The sequence below is a fragment of the Hyla sarda genome, chromosome 9 (genome assembly GCF_029499605.1).
Source record: "Hyla sarda isolate aHylSar1 chromosome 9, aHylSar1.hap1, whole genome shotgun sequence".
Lineage (NCBI taxonomy): Eukaryota > Metazoa > Chordata > Amphibia > Anura > Hylidae > Hyla > Hyla sarda.
In genome coordinates, this window is record NC_079197.1 from 17,865,652 (window position 1) to 17,892,576 (window position 26,925).

The 26,925-nt window shown below is 43.3% G+C and overlaps 1 protein-coding gene across 10 annotated transcripts in view; it reads right to left on the reverse strand.

Annotated features, from left to right (window-relative positions):
* The window catches only part of IQSEC2 (IQ motif and Sec7 domain ArfGEF 2), a 227,854-nt gene that overhangs the window by 51,552 nt on the left and 149,377 nt on the right, over window positions 1-26,925 (reverse strand). The window contains exon 1 of one of the 10 annotated variants that reach the window (XM_056541243.1): window positions 10,709-11,007. The exons of 8 other annotated variants lie outside the window; for them this stretch is intronic. In XM_056541243.1, the coding sequence (XP_056397218.1) occupies window positions 10,709-10,791 (83 nt within the window). In that variant the 5' untranslated portion in view covers window positions 10,792-11,007. Of the gene's footprint in view, window positions 1-3,851; window positions 4,028-10,708; window positions 11,008-26,925 lie in introns of those variants that run through there. One more of the 10 variants, XM_056541244.1, reaches the window with a different exon arrangement.

A 26,925-nucleotide genomic window follows, 5' to 3' on the forward strand; every position in this document is an offset into this window, starting at 1 on the left:
GCTCCATGTTACTTTTTTAGGACACTGTGTACTGTACAGGACCCTGAAGAAGCTCCTGTCCTCTACATAGACAGTGATTACAGCTCCCAGCAGATCATTATTACTTTTATATGTAAGGATTTGCTTTATCTCTATTAGTTATCTAATTATTTTTCACTTTTTCCTATTTTTGGATGACATTTTGGTGGCTTCAGAACCAATTCCCAGGTTTCCATAGAGTTATGGTCTCAACATACAATGGTTTCAACATACAATGGTCACCCCGATTAATAATGTTACTGAGGGACCACTGTACATATTAACCAGCACAGGGGGCCAATGTGTAATAGATGGGGGATACACATTTGCAGCCACTCAGGGAATAGATAACTTATTTAATCGCAAGTAAAACCGAAGAACAAAGTCTGTTCCGTTCAACCGTTAATAGCCGCCCCGGATAACATTCCCCAGGAATTCCTACAGGCATTGAGAACATCTGAAAGCCATTTATTCTGCAGGACGTTCTCAGCACATTGGTGGCCCAGTGGACAACATGATGATGATGATGGGAAAGTCACTTATCCAATGCCACCAGATGCCACAGTGTAATGTCGCTGCGGAGTTAACTACTTAACTGCTCGGAGTCCCTCCGGTGATGGTCAGACTGGAGCGCTCGATGAAGAACGAGGCTTCACAACAGGATGTTAGGCAGAGACATCCGCGCTTTTTCTAGCCCAAACAAGCCTGGCAGCAAATAACGAAGAAGTCGATGCCAACAGTTGGCAAGCGATTCCAAAGGCAAAATGGAGCAACACTGGATTGGCGCTACATAGACAAATGGGATGTAACACACTGTACGCTGCTCCAGGAATTTCAGTCGCATCATATATATCCAGTTCTAGTATATACATACATACATTTTATTTATATATGTATATGTATATATATATATATATATATATATATATAAATATAAATATATATGTATAGAAATATATATATGCATATATCAGTGGTCTGCAAACTGTAAGCCTCTGAGATGTTGCAAGACTACAACTCCCAGCATGCCCGGACAGCCGTTGGCTGTCCGGGCATGCTGGGAGTTGTAGTTTTGCAACATCTGGGGGTCCATTAATATATAGAATTCTACTATTAAGAACTCCAAGCCGGTTATCCGGGCCCTGACGTATTAGACACCTATATAATATGCAACACATAATATAATATGAATAAGCAGAAAGGGTCCTAAGTTCAAGCGCAGATGTAGCAGATCCATTTCCTAATGTGACTATGGGAAAATGTAGTTTCCGGGAAGGAGGTTTTTAAAAAAAAAAAAAAGAAAGAAAAAAAAAATTGCGCTGTTCGAGTTTGCAATTTGCGAAAAAGGAAAAAAGGCATTAAGGGTCTCCAAGGACAAGAAGGAATGTTCCTTTTGCCTAATCCTGTGTGTTTTTTCAAGTGAACCCTGCAGGCTCCTACATTAGTAATAGACGCAGAGCTCGGCGAGGAATCTCCACGCTTAACTCTTTGCGCTGCATCGTATGATCTGGGGGTGAAATGTATCTCTGGCAGTCAAAGGGTTAACCCCCCCTTTTACGTTTCTACTTTTATGCTTCCCAAACAATCACTCTGAACGTCAGCGCAGTATGGCCCATTGCTTGCTGGGGTCTATCTGGATGCATTGCATATATGTGTGTGTTTGTGTGTGTTTGTATATGAATGTGTGTGTGTGTGTTTGTGTGTGTGTGTGTGTGTGTGTGTGTGTGTATATGAATGTGTGTGTGTGTATGTATATGAATGTGTGTGTGTGTTTATGTGTGTGTATGTATATGAATGTGTGTGTGTGTTTATGTGTGTGTGTATATGAATGTGTGTGTGTGTGTATGTATATGAATGTGTGTGTGTGTGTATGTATATGAATGTGTGTGTGTGTGTGTGTGTGTGTATGTATATGAATGTGTGTGTGTGTGTATGTATATGAATGTGTGTGTGTGTGTGTGTGTGTGTATGTATATGAATGTGTGTGTGTGTGTGTGTATGTATATGAATGTGTGTGTGTTTATGTGTGTGTATGTATATGAATGTGTGTGTGTGTTTATGTGTGTGTGTATATGAATGTGTGTGTGTGTGTATGTATATGAATGTGTGTGTGTGTATGTATATGAATGTGTGTGTGTGTATGTATATGAATGTGTGTGTGTATGTATATAAATGTGTGTGTGTGTATGTATATGAATGTGTGTGTGTGTATGTATATGAATGTGTGTGTGTGTATGTATATGAATGTGTGTGTGTGTATGTATATGAATGTGTGTGTGTGTATGTATATGAATGTGTGTGTGTGTGTGTGTGTTTATGTGTGTGTGTATATGAATGTGTGTGTGTGTGTATGTATATGAATGTGTGTGTGTGTGTGTGTGTGTGTATGTGTATGTATATGAATGTGTGTGTGTGTGTGTGTGTGTGTATGTATATGAATGTGTGTGTGTGTGTGTATATGAATGTGTGTGTGTGTGTGTATATGAATGTGTGTGTGTGTGTATGTATATGAATGTGTGTGTGTGTGTGTGTGTGTGTATGTATATGAATGTGTGTGTGTGTATGTATATGAATGTGTGTGTGTGTATGTATATGAATGTGTGTGTGTGTATGTATATGAATGTGTGTGTGTGTATGTATATGAATGTGTGTGTGTGTGTGTATGTATATGAATGTGTGTGTGTGTATGTATATGAATGTGTGTGTGTGTATGTATATGAATGTGTGTGTGTGTGTGTGTGTGTATGTATATGAATGTGTGTGTGTGTGTATGTATATGAATGTGTGTGTGTGTGTGTGTGTGTGTATGTATATGAATGTGTGTGTGTGTGTGTGTGTATGTATATGAATGTGTGTGTGTGTATGTATATGAATGTGTGTGTGTGTATATGAATGTGTGTGTGTGTATGTATATGAATGTGTGTATATGAATGTGTGTGTTTGTGTATGTATATGAATGTGTGTGTGTGTGTTTGTGTGTGTATGTATATGAATGTGTGTGTGTGTATATGAATGTGTGTGTTTGTGCGTGTATGTATGTATATATACACACACACACACACACACACACAAACATACACATGTTCTACACACACATATATATATATATTTTTTTTATTATTAATATATATATATATATATATATATATATATATATATATAATATATATGAGATATAGATGAAAATCAAAAAAATTTGCAGTATCTTGTAATACCTTTTTTTTTTTTTATATTGGATTAACAGAATTTTGTAGAGACAAGCTTTCGGGATTCCTCCTCAACAAAATTCTGTTAGTCCAATAAAAAAAAGAGGAATTACAAGATACTGCAACATTTTTAGATTTTCATCTGCATCACTGGACTAATACGGCTACTCAAATTTACTAACAATATATATATATTGAAAATTTATATTATAAATTAAAAAAATGATATAAATAAAAATATAATAGATATATTTATTGTATAATATATATATATATATATATATATATATATATATATATATATATAAAAAATGATCTATATATATATCTACCACTCTGTTTCCCAAGTCTATCCATTCTGGTGAGGGGCTGTACTTTGCCAAGTGACACTTCTGCAGATGTACACCTGCCGGGCAGACCGCAGGGACCTTGCGTACGCGTGCATTTGCAAAATGTCGATGCGATATACGTTGCAATAATGTGTCACCTGTGGTTTAGCACAAGCGACCCCTTGCCAAGTCAGCTTTGCTGTTCCCCTATAAGGCTATAAAGAGACGTACAGGGCAAAACACACATACACACTGTGCAGACCACCATACAACACATCGCAACAAACCGATATCCTACCAGAGACCATGCTGCAAAATCCTGGGGGTCCGGTCGGATGCACAGTGTAGGCACCACATGCTGTAGGTGGATATGGGAGCGGCGTGGATGATGTATATCTTCTGACCCCCCCCCCCCACCACGACTACTGTCCAGTATACAGATGTTCCCCTTCTTGCAGATCAGCGGCAATGCCGCCTCTTAGCTGAACACAACAGTGACAGCAGCCAAAAGGGGGGTGGAGCAGTCCATGACGGCCCCAAGAAAGGGGGGAAGCGGGCACCAGGAATAGGACCGGAAGGAACCAAACAAACTACACAAATGGTGCAAAATGATGAGATAAAAATCCTTGATTTTACCGGGGGGCACGTGGAGGTTGAGATAAGGGGTTACGTGGGTAATATTAGGGCAGTGTTTCCCAACCAGGGTGCCTCCAGCTGTTGCAAAACTACAACTCCCAGCATGCCCGGACAGCCTTCGGCTGTCCGGGCATGCTGGGAATTGTAGTTTCGCAACAGCTGGAGGCACCCTGGTTGGGAAACATTGTATTAGGGTATGGCAGCTCAGAGTTACTGGTCTGTAACATAGAACTTCTGCAGACTATTAACTTGTTCTCCGCTTCAAGGAACTCCTCCTAGACTCAGGATGGGGTTAGAAGTCACCAGGTTCCTGACACCATTCTCCTATATGCCAAATGCAGCATTCAGCTATGGCTACAGCCTCTGTGTGCCCCAGGAGCGATGGCACGCATCGTGCCCCGACCCCCCGAAAGGGCGTCACACCGAGCTATATTAACTTCACAGGCATGTGACATTTCACTCGAAAGCCCCACAGCTGTAAGGACGGGCACAGGGAGATCACTGCGCCGGATGTAATGCTCCGTGAATGGGGAGGGGGAGGAGGAGGAGGGGGGGAGGGATAAGTATACATGAGCTACAATGGTAATAAACTGGATCCCCCGCACTCTGCAGCCCTAATGTGCACCCACAGAGAGCGAGCGTGGCAGGGAGGGCAGCATCTTTTCAGCAGAGTCTCAACCAGTCGAGGATGCAGTTGCCATGGGGATGAATAGGGTTGCCATGGTTATAATAGGAGGAGTGAAAAAATATATATATATATAAAAAAAAAAATAGAGGAGGAAGAACAGAAGTTAGAATAGACATGATGGGTTACGAGTACTCATTGCAAGAGGGATAACTATATATATATATATATATATATATATATATATATATATATATATTATATATATAATCAGGATGATTAATACATCCCAGACATCGTAGACCAGATCAAAGTCCATTGAGAATAGCAATACAATAGCACAGCATTCAAAATAAATAAATAAATAAATAAAATAATAAAGTAATTTTTTTTTTTTTTAAATCCGCCCATGTCAAAAAGATGTGAAGTTACTCCATGGTACCAAATATAAACAAATGAAATACATATAAATAAATACATATATATATATATATATATATATATATATATATATATATATATATATATATATATTGTGATGAGGTGGCAAGGAAAGGGTGTATTTCCTTGGCTCACCCTGAAGTATCTCTCACCTGCTTCTTAATTAATGAGGCAGGAGGGAAGGGAGGTGTGTGTATAAGATGGAGAGTCAATCTAATGTGGGATCTTCCTAGGAGACAGCATGTGGGCTGTAGGGGAGAGACAGAGGCTGCTGAGGAGTACACAGCCTGAGCTATGAGAGGCTCAAAGAGAGTGACATGAATTGTGAGTAGAAGGTTGCAGGGGACATATGTTTAACAGGCTGAGGGAAGCTCAGCGGTTGTTAGTCAGGACAAGCTGATCTGTTTAGTCAGTGACCAGACGGTCTAGGATTTTGTTTTATTCCTGCTTTTTTGTTTATTTCTTTCCCTGCAACCTGTCTAATAAAACTGGCAAGGTGCCAGATTTGCATTATAAACGTTTGTTTGCTGGTTTATTGAGAAGAAACGCATCCTGTGGTGTAGTCCAGGACGATCCCAGAGCTAATCCCCAAGGAGGAATCCTTACAATATATATATATATATATATATATATATATATATATATATATATTATATAATAATGTATACACACATCTAAATAGTAGTTTTTATTTTTTTACTTTTCTCCCCATTGATTACATTGTCTCTAAAGATAATTTCCTATTAATTACCCCGTGCACCTCCACAGCCTCCAGCTGTCAAGGCATGATAGGAGTTGTAGTTTTGCAACAGCTGGAGGCACACCTTTTGAAAAACCCTGGATTAGATCATTTGATGTTTGGGTCTGTACTTTTTTTTTTTTTTTTTTATAAGCTCTATGGACTGTGGGGGAGATTTATCAAAACCTGTCTAGAAGAAAAGTTGCCCATAGCAACCAATCAGATCACTTCTTTCATTTTGCAGAGGCCTTGTTAAAAATGAAAGTAGAGATCTGATTGGTTGCTATGGGCAACTGGTCAACTTTTCCTCTGGACAGGTTTTGATAAATCTCCCCCTGTATCCTTATAGGCTTACTGAGAGCTTTAATATTTCTGTATTTTTTGGGGGAAATTTATCATTGGCTTTACCCTGTTTTTGCGGCGATGATTTGTCGCAGTTTATGTTTAGAAACTTTTGGGGAGATTTATCAAAACCTGTGCAGAAGAAAAGTTGACCAGTTGCCCATAGCAACCAATCAGATCGCTACTTTCATTTTGACAAAAGGCCTCTGAAAACTGAAAGAAGCGATCTGATTGGTTGCTATAGGCAACTGCACCACTTTTGATAAATCTCCCCGTTTCTGCTTTAGAAGCTTTTTTTTTTTACAAAATGGTGCAGCAATGCCTTAATCTGGTAACATTTTTGCAGCGGTCATGAATTTATCATGTGCGACTTGTTGCAAAGCCCTAAATTTTTCGCAAATCTACTGCAGCCCAGATCTGGCTTACAGAACTGTCAGTGGACAGTCAAACATTTTGCCGTAATGGGTTTAAAAATTGCAGAAATGGGAAGCAATCATATAAAGTGGTGTAGGGAAGTGTAATTAAAAAAAATGATATACCATATATATATATATATATATATATATATATATATATATATATATATATATAAACAAACAAGGATAAGTTAGCCAGCACTATTGATACCAAACTACTATATGGACCTGGCATACAGGTGCACGATGCTAGGCTAAATATACGGCAACAGGAGAATGCAGCATCAAACTGATAGCAGTGTGCTGCTGTATTCTCCTGTTGCTGTGTGTGTGTGTGTATATATATATATATATATATATATATATATATATATATATATACACACACACACACACGTCCGTGTCAGGAACTGTCCAGAGCAGGATAGGTTTGCTATGGGGATTTGCTCCTACTCTGGACAGTTCCTGACATGGACTGAGGTGTCAGCAGAGAGCACTGTGGTCAGACTGGAAAGAACTACACAACTGCCTCTGGAGCATACAGCAGCTGATAAGTACTGGAAGGGTTAAGGTTTTGATATAGAAGTAATTTACAAATCTGTATAACTTTCTGGAGCCAGTTGATTTGAAAACACTTCTTTTCCTCTGGCGTACCCCTTTAAGGAAAAAGTGTGAACCATGCCATATAAAATGTGCCCTATAATGACCGAATCTGCAACCAGCCAATAAAATACAATATAATAGAATTGATAGGAGATAAATCATATGACCAATAAATAGGAAGAATTATGAAAGGACCTGGACTGAACTGTTATCATCGATGGCCATATATGGCCAAGAGCAGTATTTTCCCAACCAGGGTGCCTCCGGCTGTTGCAAAACTACAACTCCCAGCATGTCCGGACAGCCTTCGGCTGTCCAGGCATGCTGGGAGTGGTAGTTTTGCAACAGCTGGAGGCACACTGGTTGGGGAAACACTGGCTTAGAGACTTTTTACACCTGTATGAGTCACTTGTGCCCACCCCGTCTCTTACATAACACTCCGCAGGAATGAACACACTGACGGTAAGAGTAATCTCTAATCTGCCACCTTTTAATAGATCTCCATTTACTATGACAGATATAAACCAGAAAAGAAAAGAAAAACGTCCCCCGATCCTTGCCCTCCCCGCTCTGGACTATTCAGAGTACGCTAATCCTTAAAGTGGGCAGCTCCGTGTTAGTTTGCTTTTTCCTTATTGTGTTTGTCCCGCTCCATACTGAGCCTAATTCCACCAAAGTGACAAAAGGATAAAAAAAAAATCACGTGTGCGACTGAATACAAGTGACTGGAGGTGAAGAACAAAAAAGAAAAAAGGTGTTACAGGCTAAAAGGGGCAACGCTCAAAACAATGCTTTAAGACTGCGCATGACGGCAACCAATTACGGGGACCTTCACCAATCCCAAGAAGTGGGCGATTGGTTCCCATTGCAAGTGTCAACTTCAAATTAAAGTCAATGGAGAGATTTTACCTCCCGGTGTCCTGTGATTCGTTACAAGGTCTCAGGTGTGAATAGGGAGCAAGTGTCCTAAATTTGGAGTTATCGCTCTCACACTCTCTAATATTGATCACTTTAAGTTTACCATGGCACCGCATGGCAAAAATCTGAGAATCTGAAATACTCTTGCTCTGAAATACTGTTGCTCTCTCTACATAAGGGTACGTTCACACTGCGGAATTCCGTGAGCGGAACATCAGTGTGGATGGGTCTTCCATGAGACCTTATTCACACTGAAGAATTCTAGCGGCGGGCAATTCCGCAGCTGAAATTGTTCAGCGCAAAGAAGTAACATGTTCCTTCTTTGTGTAGACATCCGCAAGCACTGCTTAGCAGTCAATGATGGCGGTGCAGTGCCGCGTGGTCCTACCGCCAAAATATATTCGGCGGCAGCAGACAAGCGGAATCTCCGCTCGTGGAATTCTGCAAGCGGAGAGTCCACAGTGTGAACATACCCTAAAGATGGGCTAGGCCAGGGGTCGGCAACCCGCGGCTCTTTTACTCCTTTGCCGCGGCTCCGCGAGTCTGTCCCGGGTCGCGGTCACCCTCATTCCGGGACAATGCAGTGTCCCGGAATGATTTGAGCCCGTGAGCCACCGTCACGGCGTCGTCGGTTTACTTACCTGCCCTGGTGCCATCGGAGTGGAGTCTCTTCTTCCGGGGCCGCACGAATCCTCACGGTCATGTGACAATGTAACGTCACAGGACAGTGACGTCGCCGGCCTGTGCATCAGTCGAGGAGCGCCACCGAAAGAGGAAGACGCCTCGCGAGGAGCTGGTGAGTATGTAAAGTACATTACTCACTTGACAGCGGGGCATTAACCCCTCACCCCGTGGCAGCGTTAATGCTGCCGCGGGGTTAGGGATTAACGCTACCGCTGCCATGGGGTGAGGGGTTAAGTTACCCCTCACCCCATGGCAGCGGTAGCGTTAACCCCCCCTCTCCCCAGCCCACCCCAGGCCTGGGCCCAAAAAAAGCCCACCCCAGCAAAAATATATATTTTACATTGTTAAGTGAAAGTCCTTTTATTCTTCAGATTGACAGCTGACTGCACGATCCTGTATATATAGCATTAAGGTAAGAAACAATATATGCAGTGTTATATTTGTTTTAAATGTCGCAATGGTTTTGCGGCTCCCAGTTTTTCTTTTTTTTCGGAAACGGGTCCAAGTGGCTCTTTTTGTCTTAAAGGTTGCAGACCCCTGGGCTAGGCTATAAGAAGATTGCCAAGACAGTGAGCAAGACCATAAATTTTTTTCCCAGGGCCTTGCCATGGTCGACCAAAGCAGTTGAGTGCACATGCTCAGTGTCATAGAAATTGGTTGTCTTTGAGAAATAGACATACGAGTGCTGCCAGCATTGCTGCAGAGGTTGAAGGTGTTGGGGTCAGACTGTCAGTGCTCAGACCATATGTGGCACACTTCACACATTGGTCTGCATGGCTGTCGTGCCAGAAGGAAGCCTCTTCTAAACATGATGCCTAAGAAAGCCTGCAAACAGTTTGCTGAAGATAAGCAGACTAAGGACGCCGAATACTGGGACCATGTTGTGTGGACTGACAAGACCAAGATAAACTTATTTGGTTCAGATGGTGTCAAGCTTCTGGTGGTGGCAACCAGGTGAGGAGGACAAAGGCTGCAAGCGCATCACGTTTTCACTCTACGGGTGCCGGATCCGGCTGGGGGAGGGGAAAACCGTGTGCTCCCGTACCCCAGTAGGACCGATGCCATATTCCATTGACTTTAATGAGCCGACCGGAGTCACCGTTTTACACTGGTCTGCTCATTTTTTACCTGTATCCGGTTTACTGACCGGACCTCAAAACGTAGTATACCGGATACGGGTCAAAAATGAGCAGACCAGAGTAAAACGGTGACTCCGGTCGGCTCATTAAAGTCAATGGAATAGGGCATCGGTCCTGCTGGGGTACGGGAGCGCACGGTTTTCCCCTCCCCCAGCCGGATCACAGCACCCGTAGAGTGAAAACGTGGTGTGCATGCACCCAAAGACAAGGGTGACTTACAGTCAAGCATGGTGGTGGGGGGTGTCATGGTCTGGGGCTGCATGAGTGCTGCTGAAACTCTGGAGGTCCAGTTCATTGAGGGAACCATGAACGCAAACGTAACATATATATGTAAGTCACCTAATGACTACAAGAGCAAAAGAGGACTGCAGAGATTAAATGATACAAGGTGGGGAGGGTTAACGCAATGGGGGCCAACCACCAGGAGAAGGGAAAAGTTTTGGGGTTGCACAGAGAAGACAACAGTGACAAAATGAGTAAAGAAAGCGCAGACACTGACTGGGGAGTGTACATTAGGATAGTGCAGGATGAAGTAATGAAGGGATAGAAACATGAAAGAGTGAAGTGCCAGGAAGGTCAGACAGAGGAATAGAGGTCAGTAACACAACCTACCGTGCAGACAGGCGGCGCAGTAGGAGCCATAGGAAATAACAACTGCATTGACAGCTACTGAGGAAGGTGTGGACCCCCACCATAGTGCGTCCATTCCATGTGAGCGTATGACTGCCGTGTGCTCTGCCGGCTCTTCCTGTTCTCCAGCCCTACCCTGCTATGCTTTCCCTTCCTGCTGCCTGTCACACTGCCACCAGCTGAGACCTGCAAAGTGAAAGCTGCACTGTCTGCAAGGGAAGGGGGTGGGGAGTGCACCTGCCTAAAATGTGCATGGCAAAATACAGCTGACGGCCACGGGTAACTACACTGAAGAGCATCTGCAGATTATAGACCAGTGTTTCCCAGCCAGGGAGCCTCCAGCTGTTGCTAAACTACAAATCCAAGCATGCCCGGACAGCCTTTGGCTGTCCGGGCATGCTGCGAATTGTAGTTTTGCAACAGCTGGAGGTGCCCTGGGTGGGAAACACTGGTCTGGACTGCACCGTAGAGCCACAGCTACACAGTGCAAGAGCTTCAGTAGATTATAAACCGGTGTTTCCCAACCAGGGTGCCTCCAGCTGCAGCCAAAGTCTGTCCGGGCATGCTGGGAGTTGTAGTTTTTCAACAGCTGGAGGCACCCTGGTTGAAAAACTCTGGTCTGGACTGCACCGTACAGCTACACGGTGCAAGAGCTTCGGTAGATAATAGACCCGCCAAAGACTGTCCGGGCATGCTGGGAGTTGTAGATTTGCAACAGCTGGAGGCACCCTGGTTGGGAAATACTGGTCTAGATTCCACCGTAGAGCCCCAGCTACATGGTGCAAGAGCTTTGATAGATAATAGATCAGTGTTTCCCCACCAGGGCGCCTTCAGCTGTTGCAAAACTACAACTCCCAGCATGCCCCGACAGCCAAAGGCTGTCGGGGCATGATGGGAGTTGTAGTTTTGCAACAGCTGGCAGCTATACTGCACTGGGGTTCACAGTTTATCAGGCCACGGATTAAGCGTTCCGAAACCCTTGTCATGGGAATGTACCTGCTCCCGCACTTACGCAACTCCCACTGGAACCAGCGGGCGGCCAACTCTTTCAAAGAACGCAGGTGGTCCCGCGGAGAGCAGCGTTAGAAGGGAACTCCCTCCAACGTCATTGTTCCCTTATACAGCCTTTTACAAGGGGGGGGCTGTCTGATCTACACAGCTCCTTTAAGAATGGCGCGAGGACGGGGCAATGCACAGAAAGCGTGGGTTAATGAGTCGTAATGAAAAACTACAGGAACGTGGATTACAACACAGAGCTCATGGCGAACGCACAGATCCGGCGCTGCCAGACAGGAAGGGTCCGATGTGCGGGGAGGTGACACAGCAGCTCCAGGCCTCGACAACTCAGCGCATCCGAGAGAAGCACAACGTGACACTCAGCTGCCTGCACGTGGACCTCTCCCAGCCGTCACAATGATACAACTCTTCCAAGCATTGTGCTGGAACAATGCGGCATTGTGTTACCCATATTTCCTTATGTGTCACGAAGATGTACCAGTCACTCGAACTGAAGCATCTACCTCGTGCGGCGGGGGGCATCCTAACCCATAGCTGCCCGATACAGAGGAAAAAGGGGCTGGACATGTAAGATAACATTAATCCGGTGGTAACTAGAAAAAAATGCTAGAGAAGCTACAAAAGGCAGCTGCAATAAGGCTCATATATATATATAGAGATGAGGGAATTTCATGGAATTTACATCAGGTCCAATTGGTTACAATAATTTGTCAGATTCATTCTGAATTCCCTGTCATTTATTATACCCTGAGGTCGGCTAGGTTCCAGTTTTTCAGTTTAGAAAAGGCAGGAGATGTGCGGCTGTGTAGGGGTAGTAGTAGAAGAAGTAGTAGTACAGTATAGAACATGATGAACCAGACATAAGATGTGCAGCTGTGTAAGTGTGGTGGTAGGAGTAGTAGTAGTAGTAGTGGTGGTGGTGGTAGGAGTAGTAGTAGTGGTGGTGGTGGTAGTACTAGTAGTAGCAGTAGCAGCAGTAGCAGTAGTACAGTATGGAACATGATGGACAAGGCAGGAGATGTGCTGCTGTGTAGTGGTGGTAGTAGTAGTAATAGTTGTAGTAGTAGTAGTAGTAGTAGTAGTAGTAGTAGTAGAGTATAGAACATGATGGACAAGGCAGGAGATGTGCGTCTGTGTAGTAGTAGTAGTAGTAGTAGTAGTAGTAGTAGCAGTAGTACAGTATGGAACATGATGGACAAGGCAGGAGATGTGTGGCTGTGTAGGGGTAGTAGTAGTAGTAGTAGTAGTAGTAGAGTAGAGAACATGATGGACAAGGCAGGAGATGTGTGGCTGTGTAGGGGTAGTAGTAGTACAGTATAGAACATGATATACAGGGCAGGAGATGTGCGGCTGTGTAGGGGTAGTAGTAGTAGTACAGTATGGAACATGATGGACAAGGCAGGAGATGTGCGGCTGTGTAGTGATAGTAGTAGAGTAGAGAACATGATGGACAAGGTAGGAGATGTGCGGCTGTGTAGCGGTAGTAGTAGTAGTAGTAGTAGTAGTAGTAGAGTATAGAACATAATGGATAAGGCAGGAGATCTGCGGCTGTGTAGGGGTAGTAGTAGTAGTAGTAGTAGTAGTAGTACCACCACCACCACCACCTCAAAATGACTCTCTTAGTTGCTGCAGCTGAGCAAGGTGGCAGTGATAGAGACAACAACCTGCTGCCACATGACGGATGCAGAGTTACCCCACAGATCTCCTCCTACAAGGCAGTTTTCCATACACTGTTTCTGCTGCACTATCTGCACATATAAAGCTGGCGGCAAAACAATAAATCTGCTGTAAGTTAAAGTATCCAATATTCCAGGAGTTGACTTCTTGGTAGCCTCCTTGAAGTTCTTCATTATATAATATACAAAACAAAGGCAGAGTACAATAGGGCAATGACCCCTGAGTTCCACCAGAGATTACAAAACATATGAAATACAATTCATTTAGATACATTTCAAAATACTATATATATATATTATTTCTGTTTCAGAATGCAACACAATATAATATTGATAAAATACACATCAAAAGGGACAGGTCACCAATGTTTAAACCTGTAAAAATGGCACACGTTAAATAAAAAACAAAAAAATAAAACACACTGTGCCGCCTTTTCCCATTGAATCCAATGCACCACACGGGATTCATTTTGCTATGTTAATTGTGGGGATGTCACATTTCTTCGGCAATGAGAAGAACCGAAACTCAATAAGAGGAAATGTTGCATGAAATTAACTTATATATATATAAAAAAGAAAATCTATTGGTGATTATTTTGCCCCAGGGAGAATGATGCTCTATATGGGATCCAGAGAAATAAATGGGGACAGAAGTGGAAGTATTTGTAGCAGTTCTCATCTCCGGTTAAATACAAGACAATGTTTCCCAACCAGGGTGCCTCCAGCTCTTGAAACACTACAACTCCCAGCATGCCCAGACAGCTGGAGGCATCCTGGTTGAGAAACACTTTCTTGGAGTATATTGGGTCAGATTGACATGTTGGGAGTTGTAGTTGTAGAATCCACTGAGAGTTGTAGTTTTGCAACAGCTGGAGGCACCCTGATTGGGAAACACTGGTTCATGTGATGAGGACACTTCTGTCCATTAGTATGGCTAAGTCTATTCTTCCTGTGGACTCGGAATTTCCGCCATGTGCACAGCGCAGCAGAATCCCACTGAAATCAATGGGACTCTGCTGCTTGGAAATCAATAGGACTCTGCTGCTTGGAAATCAATGGGACTCTGCAGAATTTCAGTGCGGATTTCCGTCATGTGAACATAGCCTATATGCTTCAGAACTCTGCTGCGGATTCTGGAACAGATTATTCACCCAAGGGCCCATTCACACTTTTCTTTCCCAAGCATAATTCCTCAGCAGCCTCCCATTGCTTTCAATGGGATTCTGCTGCACCATTTACACTATGGAATTTTTGAGGTGGACATTTCACTGCGGAAATTTCGGACCATGTTCATTCTGTCTGTGGAATGTGCTCAGAAAAGCATTGCAGTCTATGGAGATGGAGTTTCTGAGTGGTCCTAGCACCGGCTTCTTCAGCTGGCGCCCGCTGCAGATGGAATCGTCACCAGGAATGTCTCTGGAAGGAGATTCTATAGCGTGAATGAGCCCTAATGCTGACTGTACATATAAGACCATAACATCGCTCGCTCAGATGACAACCATCTCTTTGATTCCTCATGCACACTCCACCGAGCATGCATGTGTTCTGAAAAGGGGGAAACTCCGGTGGAAATAAGTGGAAAACAAATGTTTAAAAAAATAAACTGTGGCTAGAAAGTTGAACAGATTTGTAAATTACATGTATTTCAAAATCTTAATCCTTCCAGTACTTATCAGCTGCTGTATGCTCCAGAAAACGTTGTGTAGTGCTTTCCAGTCTGACCACAGTGCTCTCTGCTGACACCTCTGTCCATGTCAGGCACTGTCCAGATTAGAAGCATATCCCCACAGAAAACCTCTCCTCCTCTGGACAGTTCCTGACATGGACAGAGGTGTCAGCAGAGAGCACTGTGGTTAGACTGGAAAGAACTTCACAAATTTCTCTGTAGTATATCTGCAGCAGCTGATAAGTACAGGAAGGATTAAGATTTTTAAATAGAAATAATTTACAAACCTGTTTAACTTTCTGGCACCAGTAGATTTGAAAACATTTTTTTTTCTACCGGAGTTTCCCTTTAAGGGTATGGTCCAACGTACTGCTTATGCAACGTATTTCACGCTGGGCAAAACCTGCTGCTGCAGCGGGAAATACGCTGCGTAATCCCCAATCACCATACACACAGGGCTTTCCAGCTGATGCCCTATGTGCAGTGAGTTTTGGAGGCGGGGGTAGCGCGCCGGTGTCACTGTGATGCGCAGCCCCACCTCCAAAGCTCACTGCACAAATAGGGCTGCCGCTGGAAAGCCCTGTGTACATGCTGATCGGGGATTATGCAGCGTAAGCGGTACGTGAGATCATTCCATAAATGAAAGTTCCATTGACTTAAATAGACATTTCGCTGTCATGGAACAAATGACATCAGCTGTTAAGGTGTTTGCCTTCCTCTGGATCAACATATGAGGGTTTTAGGCTGAACATGATGGACTCCTGTCTTTTTTCAACCTTACAAACTATGTTAAAGGGGTATTCCAGGAAAAAAAACTTTTTTTTATATATCAACTGGCTCCAGAAAGTTAAACAGATTTGTAAATTACTTCTATTAAAAAAATCTTACTCCTTCCTGCACTTATGAGCTGCTGAAGTCGAGTTGTTCTTTTCGGTCTAAGTGCTCTCTGATGACACCTGTCTCGGGAACTGTCCAGGGTAGAAGCAAATCCCCATAGCAAACCTCTTCTACTCTGTGTAGTTCCCGAGACAAGCAGAGATGTCAGCAGAGAGCACTGTTGCCAGACCGAAAACAACAACTCAGCTTCAGCAGCTGATAATTATTGGAAGGATTAAGATTTTTTTAATAGAAGTAATTTACAAATCTGTTTATCTTTCTGGAGCCAGTTGATATATAAAAAAAAGTTTTTTTCCTGGAATACCCCTTTAAATCAACTGGTGCCAGAAAGTTAAACAGATTTGTAAATTACTTCTATTAAAAAATCTTAATCCTTCCAGTACTTCTTAGCTGTTGAATACTACAGAGGAAATTCTTTTCATTTTGGAACACAGAGCTCTCTGCTGACATCTCTGTCCATGTTAAGAACTGTCCAGAGTAGAACAAAAAATAAAAAACAAATAAAAAATTTATATATATATATATATATATATATATATATATATATTGTTCAAAGGCCTCAGGCGAAATAGAATTCAGCACCGAAATTAGTAACATATTAAAGGGGTATTCCAAGAATTCTTTATATATATATATATATATATATATATATATATATATATATATATATATAGAATATATAATATATGAAGAATTCCTGGAATACCCCTTTAATATGTTACTAATTTCGGCGCTGAATTCTATTTCGCCTGAGGCCTTTGAACAAGTTCATTCTCCAGGCAGAATCCAAAAGCCCATTGAAGTCAATGGCATTAATTTTATTTTATTTTTTACTAATGAAATGAGTTTTTCATGGAATTTACACCGAAATTTTGTGCGAATTCCGCGGGAGGGAGAAAATTGCAAAAATCTGGATTTTCCTGACCAAAATTATTCCTCTTCAATTCCGCTTCAATTCCTCAGTGTGGACATAATATGCATGGTCAGCTTTATATACCACTACAAATAGAAACTAGATTAGTGTTTCCCAAAGGTTGTCTGGGCATGCCGGGAGTTGTAGTTTTGCAACAGCTGAAGGCACCCTGTGGTTGGGAAACACTGTACTAGACAGATACATATAAGAGATAATAGATAATCATGTACCGCATTACTCTTACCTATGCCGCGACCACGGTTCTATGCAGTCCCCAGTAATGTATAACCATGGTGCCCATTTCTCACCCAGGACCAGATGTGGCATCACCTGCGGCACACAGCTGAGCGCGCCCTGACTGCTTGAATCCCGCAGAGCCTGGAGTGTGCGGGCAGGAATGAGCAGGCCGCGGTGTCACATCCTGCGCGGTGACAATGCGCCGCTGCCTGAATTCCTCAGGGTGACTAGTGCAATCACACATGCAAGAAGTTATAAATAGAAGACAATACCGGCAGCAGAATGCAGGAAATATGTAAGCTATCCTGACACACCGGATCACAATGTCAACAGCGGTGATGTAAGAGAGAGAGCCGAGCCAGGGCTGACAGCGAGCCGAACGCTTCTCATATCAAGTGTTACGAAGACTTAAAGGGCTTATCCAGGAAAAACTTTTTATTTATTTATATATTTATATATATATATATATATATATATATATATATATTTATATATATTTATATATTTATATATATATATATATATATATATATATATATATCAACTGGCTCCAGAAAGTTAAACAGATTTGTAAATCACTTCTATTAAAATTTTTTAATCCTTTCAGTACTTCTGAGCTTCTGAAGTTGAGTAGTTCTTTTCTGTCTAAGTGCTCTCTGATGACACCTGTCTCGGGAACCGCCCAGTTTAGAAGAGGTTTGCTATGGGGATTTGCTTCTAAACTGGGCGGTTCCCGAGACACGTGTCATCAGAGAGCACTTAGGCAGAAAAGAACAAGTCAACTTCGGAAGCTCATAAGTACTGAAAGGATTAAGATTTTTTTAATAGAAGTAATTTACAAATCTGGCTTTCTGGAGCCAGTTGAAATATAAAAAAAAAAAAAAAAAGAAAAAAAAAAAAAGAGTTTTTTTTGCCTGGATAACCCCTTTAACATCTCAGGAAGGACACCTGCCCCTGGGATCCGGCAATACAATCTGTCCCAATATACCCAGAAGAAAGTGTTTTCTAAAAGTATGCCTCCAGCTGTTGCAAAACTACAGCTCCCAGCATGCCCGGACAGCCTTTGGCTGTCCGGGCATGCTGGGAGTTGTAGTTTTGCAACAGCTGGAGGCACCCTGGTCGGGAAACACTGGGATAGACCATTAAAAAGCAACTGGGAGTTGTAGTTTTGCACCATCTGGAGGCACCCTGCTTGGGAAACACTGGTCTATTCACACGTACAGTATTCTGTGCAGATTTTCATGTAAAGTAAATGACTGAACACCGCTTCAAATTCTGTGCATCAGATCTGCGCAGGATTCTACCTCAAAACCTCAGATTCTACCTCAAAACCTCCTATTGATTTAATGGAAAATGTCCACCTCAAAAATTCCAGTGTATATGGTGCAGCAGAATCCCATTGAAAGAAATTGGAGGCTGCTGAGGAATTCCGCTTGGGAAAGAAAAACGTAGTGTGAATGGGCCCTTGGGTGAATAATCTGTTCCAGAATCCGCAGCAGAGTTCTGAAGCATATAGGCTATGTTCACACAACAGAAATCCGCACGGACATTCTGCAGCAGCAGAGTCCCATTGATTTAAAGGAGTACTCGTATTGATTTAAAGGAGTGGAAAACGTATTGTTTTTTATTTTATTATTTTTAAATCAACTGGTGCCAGAAAGTTAAACATATTTGTAAATTACTTCTATTAAAAAATCTTAATCCTTCCAGTACTTATTAGCTGCTGAATAGAGATGAGCGAACTTACAGTAAATTCGATTCGTCACGATCTTCTCGGCTCGGCGGTTCCTGACTTTTCCTGCATAAATTAGTTCAGCTTTCCTGTGCTCCCGTGGGCTGGAAAATGTGGATACAGTCCTAGGAGACTCTTTCCTAGAACTGTATCCACCTTTTCCAGCCCACCGGAGCACCGGAAAGCTGAACTAATTCATGCAGGAAAAGTCAGCAACCGCCGAGCTGAGAAGTTCGTGACGAATCAAATTTACTGGAAATTCGCTCATCTCTACTGCTGAATACTAAAGAGGAAATTATTTTCTTTTTGGAACACAGAGCTCTCTGCTGACATCTCTGTCCATTTTAGGAACTGTCCAGAGCAGCATATGTTTGCTATGGGGATTTTCTTCTACACTGGACAGTTCTTAACATGGACAGAGATGTCAGCAGAGAGCACTGTGGTCATGATGTCAGCAGAGAGCTCTGTGTTCCAAAAAGAAAATAATTTCCTCTGTAGTATTCAACAGCTAAGAAGTACTAGAAGGATTAAGATTTTTTAACAGAAGTCATTTACAAATCTGTTTAACTTTCTGGCACCAGTTGATTTAATAAAAAAAAAAAAAAAAAAAAGTTTTCCGCCGGAGTACTCCTTTAACCCCTTAAGGACCAGGCCATTTTACACCTCAGGACCAGAGCGTTTTTTGCACATCTGACCACTGTCACTTTAAACATTAATAACTCTGGAATGCTTTTAGTTATCATTCTGATTCCGAGATTGTTTTTTCGTGACATATTCTACTTTAACATAGCGGTAAAATTTTATGGTAACTTGCATCCTTTCTTGGTGAAAAATCCCCAAATTTGATGAAAAATTTGAAAAATTTGCATTTTTCAAACTTTGAAGCTCTCTGCTTGTAAGGAAAATGGATATTCCAAATAAAAAAAATTTTGATTCACATATACAATATGTCTACTTTATGTTTGCATCATAAAATTGACGTGTTTTTACTTTTGGAAGACACCAGAGGGCTTCAAAGTTCAGCAGCAATTTTCCAATTTTTCACAAAATTTTCAAACTCACTATTTTTCAGGGACCAGTTCAGGTTTGAAGTGGATTTTAAGGGTCTTCATATTAGAAATACCCCATAAATGACCCCATTATAAAATCAGCACCCCCCAAAGTATTCAAAATGGCATTCAGTCAGCGTTTTAACCCTTTAGGTGTTTCACAGGAATAGCAACAAAGGGAAGGAGAAAATTCACAATCTTCATTTTTTACACTCGCATGTTCTTGTAGACCCAATGTTTTTATTTTTACAAGGGGTAAAAGGAGAAAATGTATACTTGTATTTGTAGCCCAATTTCTCTCGAGTAAGCACATACCTCATATGTCTATGTAAATTGTTCGGCGGGCGCAGTAGAGGGCTCAGAAGCGAAGGAGCGACAAGGGGATTTTGGAGAGTACGTTTTTCTGAAATGGTTTTTGGGGGGCATGTTGCATTTAGGAAGCCCCTATGGTGCCAGAACAGCAAAAAAAAAAACACATGGCATACCATTTTGGAAACTAGACCTCTTGAGGAACGTAACAAGGAATTAAGTGAGCCTTAATACCCCAAAGGTGTTTCACGACTTTTGCATATGTAAAAAAAAATTATTTTTTTTTCACTAAAATGTGTGTTTCCCCCCAAATTTCACATTTTTGCAAGGGTTAATAGCAGAAAAGACCCCCCAAAATTTGTAACCCCATCTCTTCTGAGTATGGAGGTACCCCATAAGTTGACCTGAAGTGCACTACGGGTGAACTACAATGCTCAGAAGAGAAGGAGTCATATTTGGCTTTTTGAGAGCAAATTTTGCTCGGGGGGCATGTCGCATTTAGGAAGCCCCTATGGTGCCAGAACAGCAAAAAAAAACACATGGCATACCATTTTGGAAACTAGACCCCTTGAGGAACGTAACAAGGAATAAAGCGAGCCTTAATACCCCACAGGGGTTTCACGACTTTTGCATATGTAAAAAAAAATTATAATAATTTCACTAAAATGTGTGTTTCCCCCCAAATTTCACATTTTTGTAAGGGTTAATAGCAGAAAAGACCCCCCAAAATTTGTAACCCCATCTCTTCTGAGTATGGAAATACCCCATGTGTGGACGTCAAGTGCTCTGCTGGCGCACTACAATGCTCAGAAGAGAAGGAGCGCCATTGAGCTTTTGGCAAAAAAATGTTTTGTAATGGAAGTCAGGGGCCATGTGCGTTTACAAAGCCCCCCGTGGTGCCAGAACAGTGGAACCCCCCACATGTGACCCTATTTTGGAAACTACACCCCTCACAGAAATTAATAAGGGGTGCAGTGAGTATTTACACCCCACTGGCGTTTGACAGATCTTTGGAACAGTGGGCTGTGCAAATGAAAAATACAATTTTTCATTTTCACAGACCACTGTTCCAAAAATCTGTCAGACACCTGTGGGGCGTAAATGCTCACTGTACCCCTTATTACATTCCGTGAGGGGTGTAGTTTGCAAAATGGGGTCACATGTGGGTATTTTTTTTGGGGGGGGTTATGTCAGAACCGCTGTAAAATCAGCCACCCCTGTGCAAATCACCAATTTAGACCTCAAATGTACATAGTGCGCTCTCACTCCTGAGCCTTGTTATGTGCCCACAGAGCATTTTACACCCACATATGGGGTATTTCTGTATTCAGGAGAAATTGCGTTACAAATTTTGGGGGTCTTTTTTTCCTTTTAACGCTTGTGAAAATAAAAAGTAAAGGGCAACACCGGCATGTTAGTGTAATTTTTTTTTTTTTTTTACACTAACAAGCTGGTGTAGCCCCAACTTTTCCTTTTCCTAAGGGGTAAAAGGAGAAAAAGCCCCCCAAAATTAGTAGTGCAATTTCTCCCGAGTACGGAAATACCCCATATGTGGCCCTAAACTGTTGCCTTGAAATACGACAGGGCTCCGAAGTGAGAGAGCGCGATGCGCATTTGAGGACTAAATTAGGGATTGCACAGGGGTGGACATAGGGGTATTCTATGCCACTGATTCCCAAACAGGGTGCCTCCAGCTGTTGCTAAATTCCCAGCATGCCTGGACAGTCAGTGGCTGTCCGGAAATGCTGGGAGTTGTTGTTTTGCAACAGCTGGAGGCTCCGTTTTGGAAACACTGCCATACAATACGTTTTTCATTTTTATTGGGGGGACAGTGTAAGGGGGTGTATATGTAGTGTTTTACCCTTTATTATGTGGTAGTGTAGTGTTTTTAGGGTACATTCACACTGGCGGGTTACGGTAAGTTTCTCGCTAGAAGTTTGAGCTACGGCGAAAAATTTGCCGCAGCCCAAACTTGAAGCAGGAAACTTACTGTAAGCCTGCCCGTGTGAATGTACACTGTACGTTCACATGGGGGGGGCAAACCTCCAGCTGTTTCAAAACTACAACTCCCAGCATGTACTGACAGACCGTGCATGCTGGGAGTTGTACTTTTGCAACAGCTGGAGGCACACTGGTTGGAAAACCTTCAGTTAGGTTCTGTTACCTAACTCAGTATTTTCTAACCAGTGTGCCTCCAGCTGTTGCAAAACTACAACTCCCAGCATGTACTGATCGCCGAAGGGCATGCTGGGAGATGTAGTCATGCAATAGCTGGAGGTACGCAACTACAACTCCCAGCATGCCGAGACAGCTGATTGCTGTTTGGACATGCTGGGATTTGCAGTTTTGCATCTGGAGGGCTACAGTTTTAGAGACCACTGCAAAGTGATCTCCAAACTGTGGTCCTCCAGCTGTTGCAAAACTACAATTCCCAGCATGCCCTGACAGCAAACAGTTGTTTGAGCATGCTAGGAGTTGTAGTTTTGCAAGATCTGGAGGGCTACAGTTTAGGGACCACTATATAGTGGTCTCAAACTGTAGCCCTCCAGCTGTTGCAAAACTACATATTCCAGCATGCCCAAACAGCTGTCTGGGCATGCTGGGAGTTATAGTTTTGCAACATCTGGAGGGCTACAGTTAGAGACCACTGTATAATGGTCTCAAACTGTACCCTCCAAATGTTGCTAGGCAACTCACCGGCTTCCGTCGGATCCAGCCGCACGTCATCGCCGCCCGCCGATCTCCGTCGCCTGCAGCCTCCGACGCCCGCCCGGATCGGTAAGTGGATCTTCGGCGCCGGTCCCCGTCATTTCCCCGTCCTGCCCCGCCTATTGTGGGAGGGCAGAACGGGGAAAACGAAAGTAAACCCCCCGCCCCCGATCTGCTGTTGGTGGTCGCGTCTAGACCACCAATAGCAGGGATAGGAGGGGTGGCACCCGTGCCACCTCACTCCTATCGCTTCAGGGGGATCGTGGGTGTCTTAGACACCCGCGATCCCCCTTCTATTCCGGGTCACCGGGTCACTATAGACCCGTAATGACCCGGAATCGCGCAAATCGCAAGTGTGAATTCACTTGCGATTTGCCGCGATCGCCGACATGGCGGGGTCTGATGACCCCCCTGGGCATTTGCACGGGATGCCTGCTGAATGATTTCAGCAGGCATCCCGCTCCGATCCCCGCCCGGCGCACGGCAGGGACTAAAATTGCCCATGACGTAAATGTACGTCCCTGGTCCTTAAGACCCAGGGTGTCGGGACGTACCGTTACGTCATGGGTCCTGTAGGGGTTAAAGAGCAAACATAGCAAAAGAAATGGACAGCTCACAACAAAAAATGTACGAGGTTAACTGGGTACACCTGTACCCTCAGGTGAAGTAACAATAGAAAATAAAATAGAATTCCCAGTCCTCAAGTAAGTATGGATAGTTGGAAAATACATAATATATCATATGCATAAATATAAAATTTCTCACAGGGCCCATGTGATATACTATAAAATATACACAATAGTATCATGACCCAAATGACCTGGAAATAATCAAAAATAGACAATATAATGGATTTAAAGAGCACCTGTCATATGCCACACAAAAAAAAAAACACCTATAAGTTGCTCAGTGCCTAATCCTGATCGTGTACATATCATTTTTTTATGTGTCTAGCGCCTATACTTCTTTCACAAATACGTTGCTCTCTACATTTGTCAATTTGTGCTTCCAAGGGGTGTGTCCTCACTCTGCACTCTGGGTCTCTTCATCCAATCACTGCAGGCCACTCTGTAACCCCCTCATCTCTGTTTTTAGACAGGAGTCTGATAGACAGGACAGGAGTCAGTACAGAGTTGTTCTAGTCCCCGCCCTCACTTCTTGGACTTTGAGGGAGATTTATCAAACTCTGCCCAGAGGGAAAAGTTGCTGAGTTGCCCATAGCAACAAATCAGATCGCTACTTTCATTTTTGAAAAGGCCTCTGAAAAATGAACGCAGCGATCTGATTGGTTATTTTGGGCAACTCAGCAACATTTCCTCTGGACGGGTTTGGATCAATCTCCCATTGTCCCTGCCTGTGCTTCAGCTGGGACAAAGATGATGCTGTAGGCAGACAGTGTTATGGACTGAAGAGTACGGGGACCCCTAGTGGTATTATTATTAATTTTTTTTATTTATAAGCCATGTTTTCTACAAAAGGAAATAACATTAGGAAGGTTAATGTTTTACCAAGATGTACAACATACAAAAAGTTTTAGAATCTTTTAATTTCCACTCCAATAATTAACATTCCATGGGAATTATGGGGGAGATTTATCAAAACCTGTGTAGAAGAAAACTCGTGCAGTTGCCCATAGCAACCAATCAGGACGCCTCTTTAAAAATAAAGCAATCTGATTGGTTGCTATGGGCAACTGCGCCATTCTTCCTTTACACAGATTTTGTTAAATCTCCCCCTATGTCCTCGCTCTTTGAAATTCTGCATTGATGAGAAATGGATTAGGAAATTTCGGGGGAGATTCATCAAAATCTGTGGAGAGGAAAAGTTGCAGATAGCAACCAATCAGATCACTTATTTCATTTTTCAGAGGCCCTTTTGAAAATGAAAGAAGTGATCTGATTGGACGCTATGGGCAACTGCACCGCTCTTCCTCTACACAGGAGACCTGAAAAACTTATCCCCTATCCTAAGGATAGGGGATAAGTTTTAGATCGCGGGGGGTCCCGCTGCTGGGGCCCCCCGCGATCTCCTGTACGGGCCCCGACAGCCCGCGGGAAGGGGGCGTGTTGACCACCGTGCGAAGCGGCGGCTGACACGCCCCCTCAATACAACTCTCTGGCAGAGCCAAAATGCTGCCTTCGGCAATCTCCAACTCTGCCAGAGATGTATTGAAGGGGAGTGTCGGCCGCCGCTTCGTGCGGTGGTCGACACCCGCTATCTGGCCCCCGTACAGGAGATCTCGGGGGGGCCCCCAGCGGTCGGACCCCCCGCGATCTCAAATTTATCCCCTATCCTTAGGATAGGGGATAAGTTTTTCACCGCTTGACTACCCCTTTAAGTGGGAAACACTGATTTAGATGCATAAGGGGCGCAAAAGCCTCCTAGGCCCATATTATATTGGACAAATATTACTTGACGCCTGGGTATGTCATGGGTCTAGGACAGTGGTCTTCAACTTGCGGACCTCCAGATGATGCAAAACTACAACTCCCAGCATGCCCGGACAGCCGTAGGCTGTCCGGGCATGCTGGGAGTTGTAGTTTCGTAACATCTGGAGGTCTGCAGGTTGGAGACCACCGGCCTAGGAGACTTAATCTAATCCTCTGTTTGCAAAAGGCTGTCCAGGCATGCTGGGAGTTGTAGTTTCGCAACATCTGGAGGTCCGCAGGTTGGAGACCACCGGCCTAGGAGACTTAATCTAATCCTCTGTTTGCAAAAGGCTGTCCAGGCATGCTGGGAGTTGTAGTTTTGCAACATCTGGAGGTCCGCAGGTTGGAGACCACTGGTCTAGGAGGCTTAATCTAATCCTCTGTTTGCAAAAGGCTGTCCAGGCATGCTGGGAGTTGTAGTTCTCTAACAGGTTGGGAAAGACTGCTCTATGGCATCAAGTTTACCACTGAAATTGCAGAAAGCTACCCAGCGTGGTGTTTTTTATTTCTCAAAACTGATGGGACCAAACCCTATGGGAATTGAACCAGCAAACCATTGATCACGTTCCTCCGCGCAGTCTCATTACTGCGCACTGCTCCTTGATGCCGACTTGAGGAGGAGTCTTCCGCCTAACAAGAAAAAGTCCATCATCCCAGGCGCCGAGCATTCATAAGAGTCCTCCGTTCTTCTCTGTGGTTGTCGGTATGTGCAGCCTCACCAGCTGCCAAGTGGGCATGGCAAATACGCTGCCAGGCAAAGCCTTGGCAGCCCTACTGGCAACTGCCAGGGGAAGGGGTGGCTTATCAACTTAGTACCGCAGCGCCTTAGAGCATATGTGAAATAAATCCGAACAAATTAATAAAACCCTCCGGAGAATGAAAGATGCATAAAATGCCTAAAACAAATGTTTGCCATGAGCTTAGAGGGCACTTCTCCGATAAACATGAAGATGGCAAACACTTTGTGAATTGTGATCATTCTCTCAGGCCACAAATAAACAGATGCGATAAATAAAACAGAACCAGTCAGGCATCCATACAGTTTGGTACCCAACTTTCCCCGAAGCAGATGTCTAAAAAGTCCAGGGCTTAGGATACCAATGCTTCCATGGAGCTTTGGATAAGGTGTACCTCCATGGCACACGTATAATGCCTTTACCTATGAGATGGGAATACCACTTTAATTTGCAAACCATTTTACCGGGTCTGATGTTGCAGCTTCCTATAAATCTTCTGCTCAGCTCCTCCTGCTCTATAACCTTATACCTGCAGATTGTACTGTATTGTAAATATCATCTGCTCAGCTCCTCCTGCTCTATAACATGACACCTGCAGATTGTACTGTATTGTGTATATCATCTGCTCAGCTCCTCCTGCTCTATAACCTGATACCTGCAGATTGTACTGTATTGTATATATCATCTGCTCAGCTCCTCCTGCTCTATAACATGTTACCTGCAGATTGTACTGTATTGTATATAGATCATCTGCTCAGCTCCTCCTGCTCTATAACATGATACCTGTAGATTGTACTGTATTGTAAATATCATCTGCTCAGCTCCTCC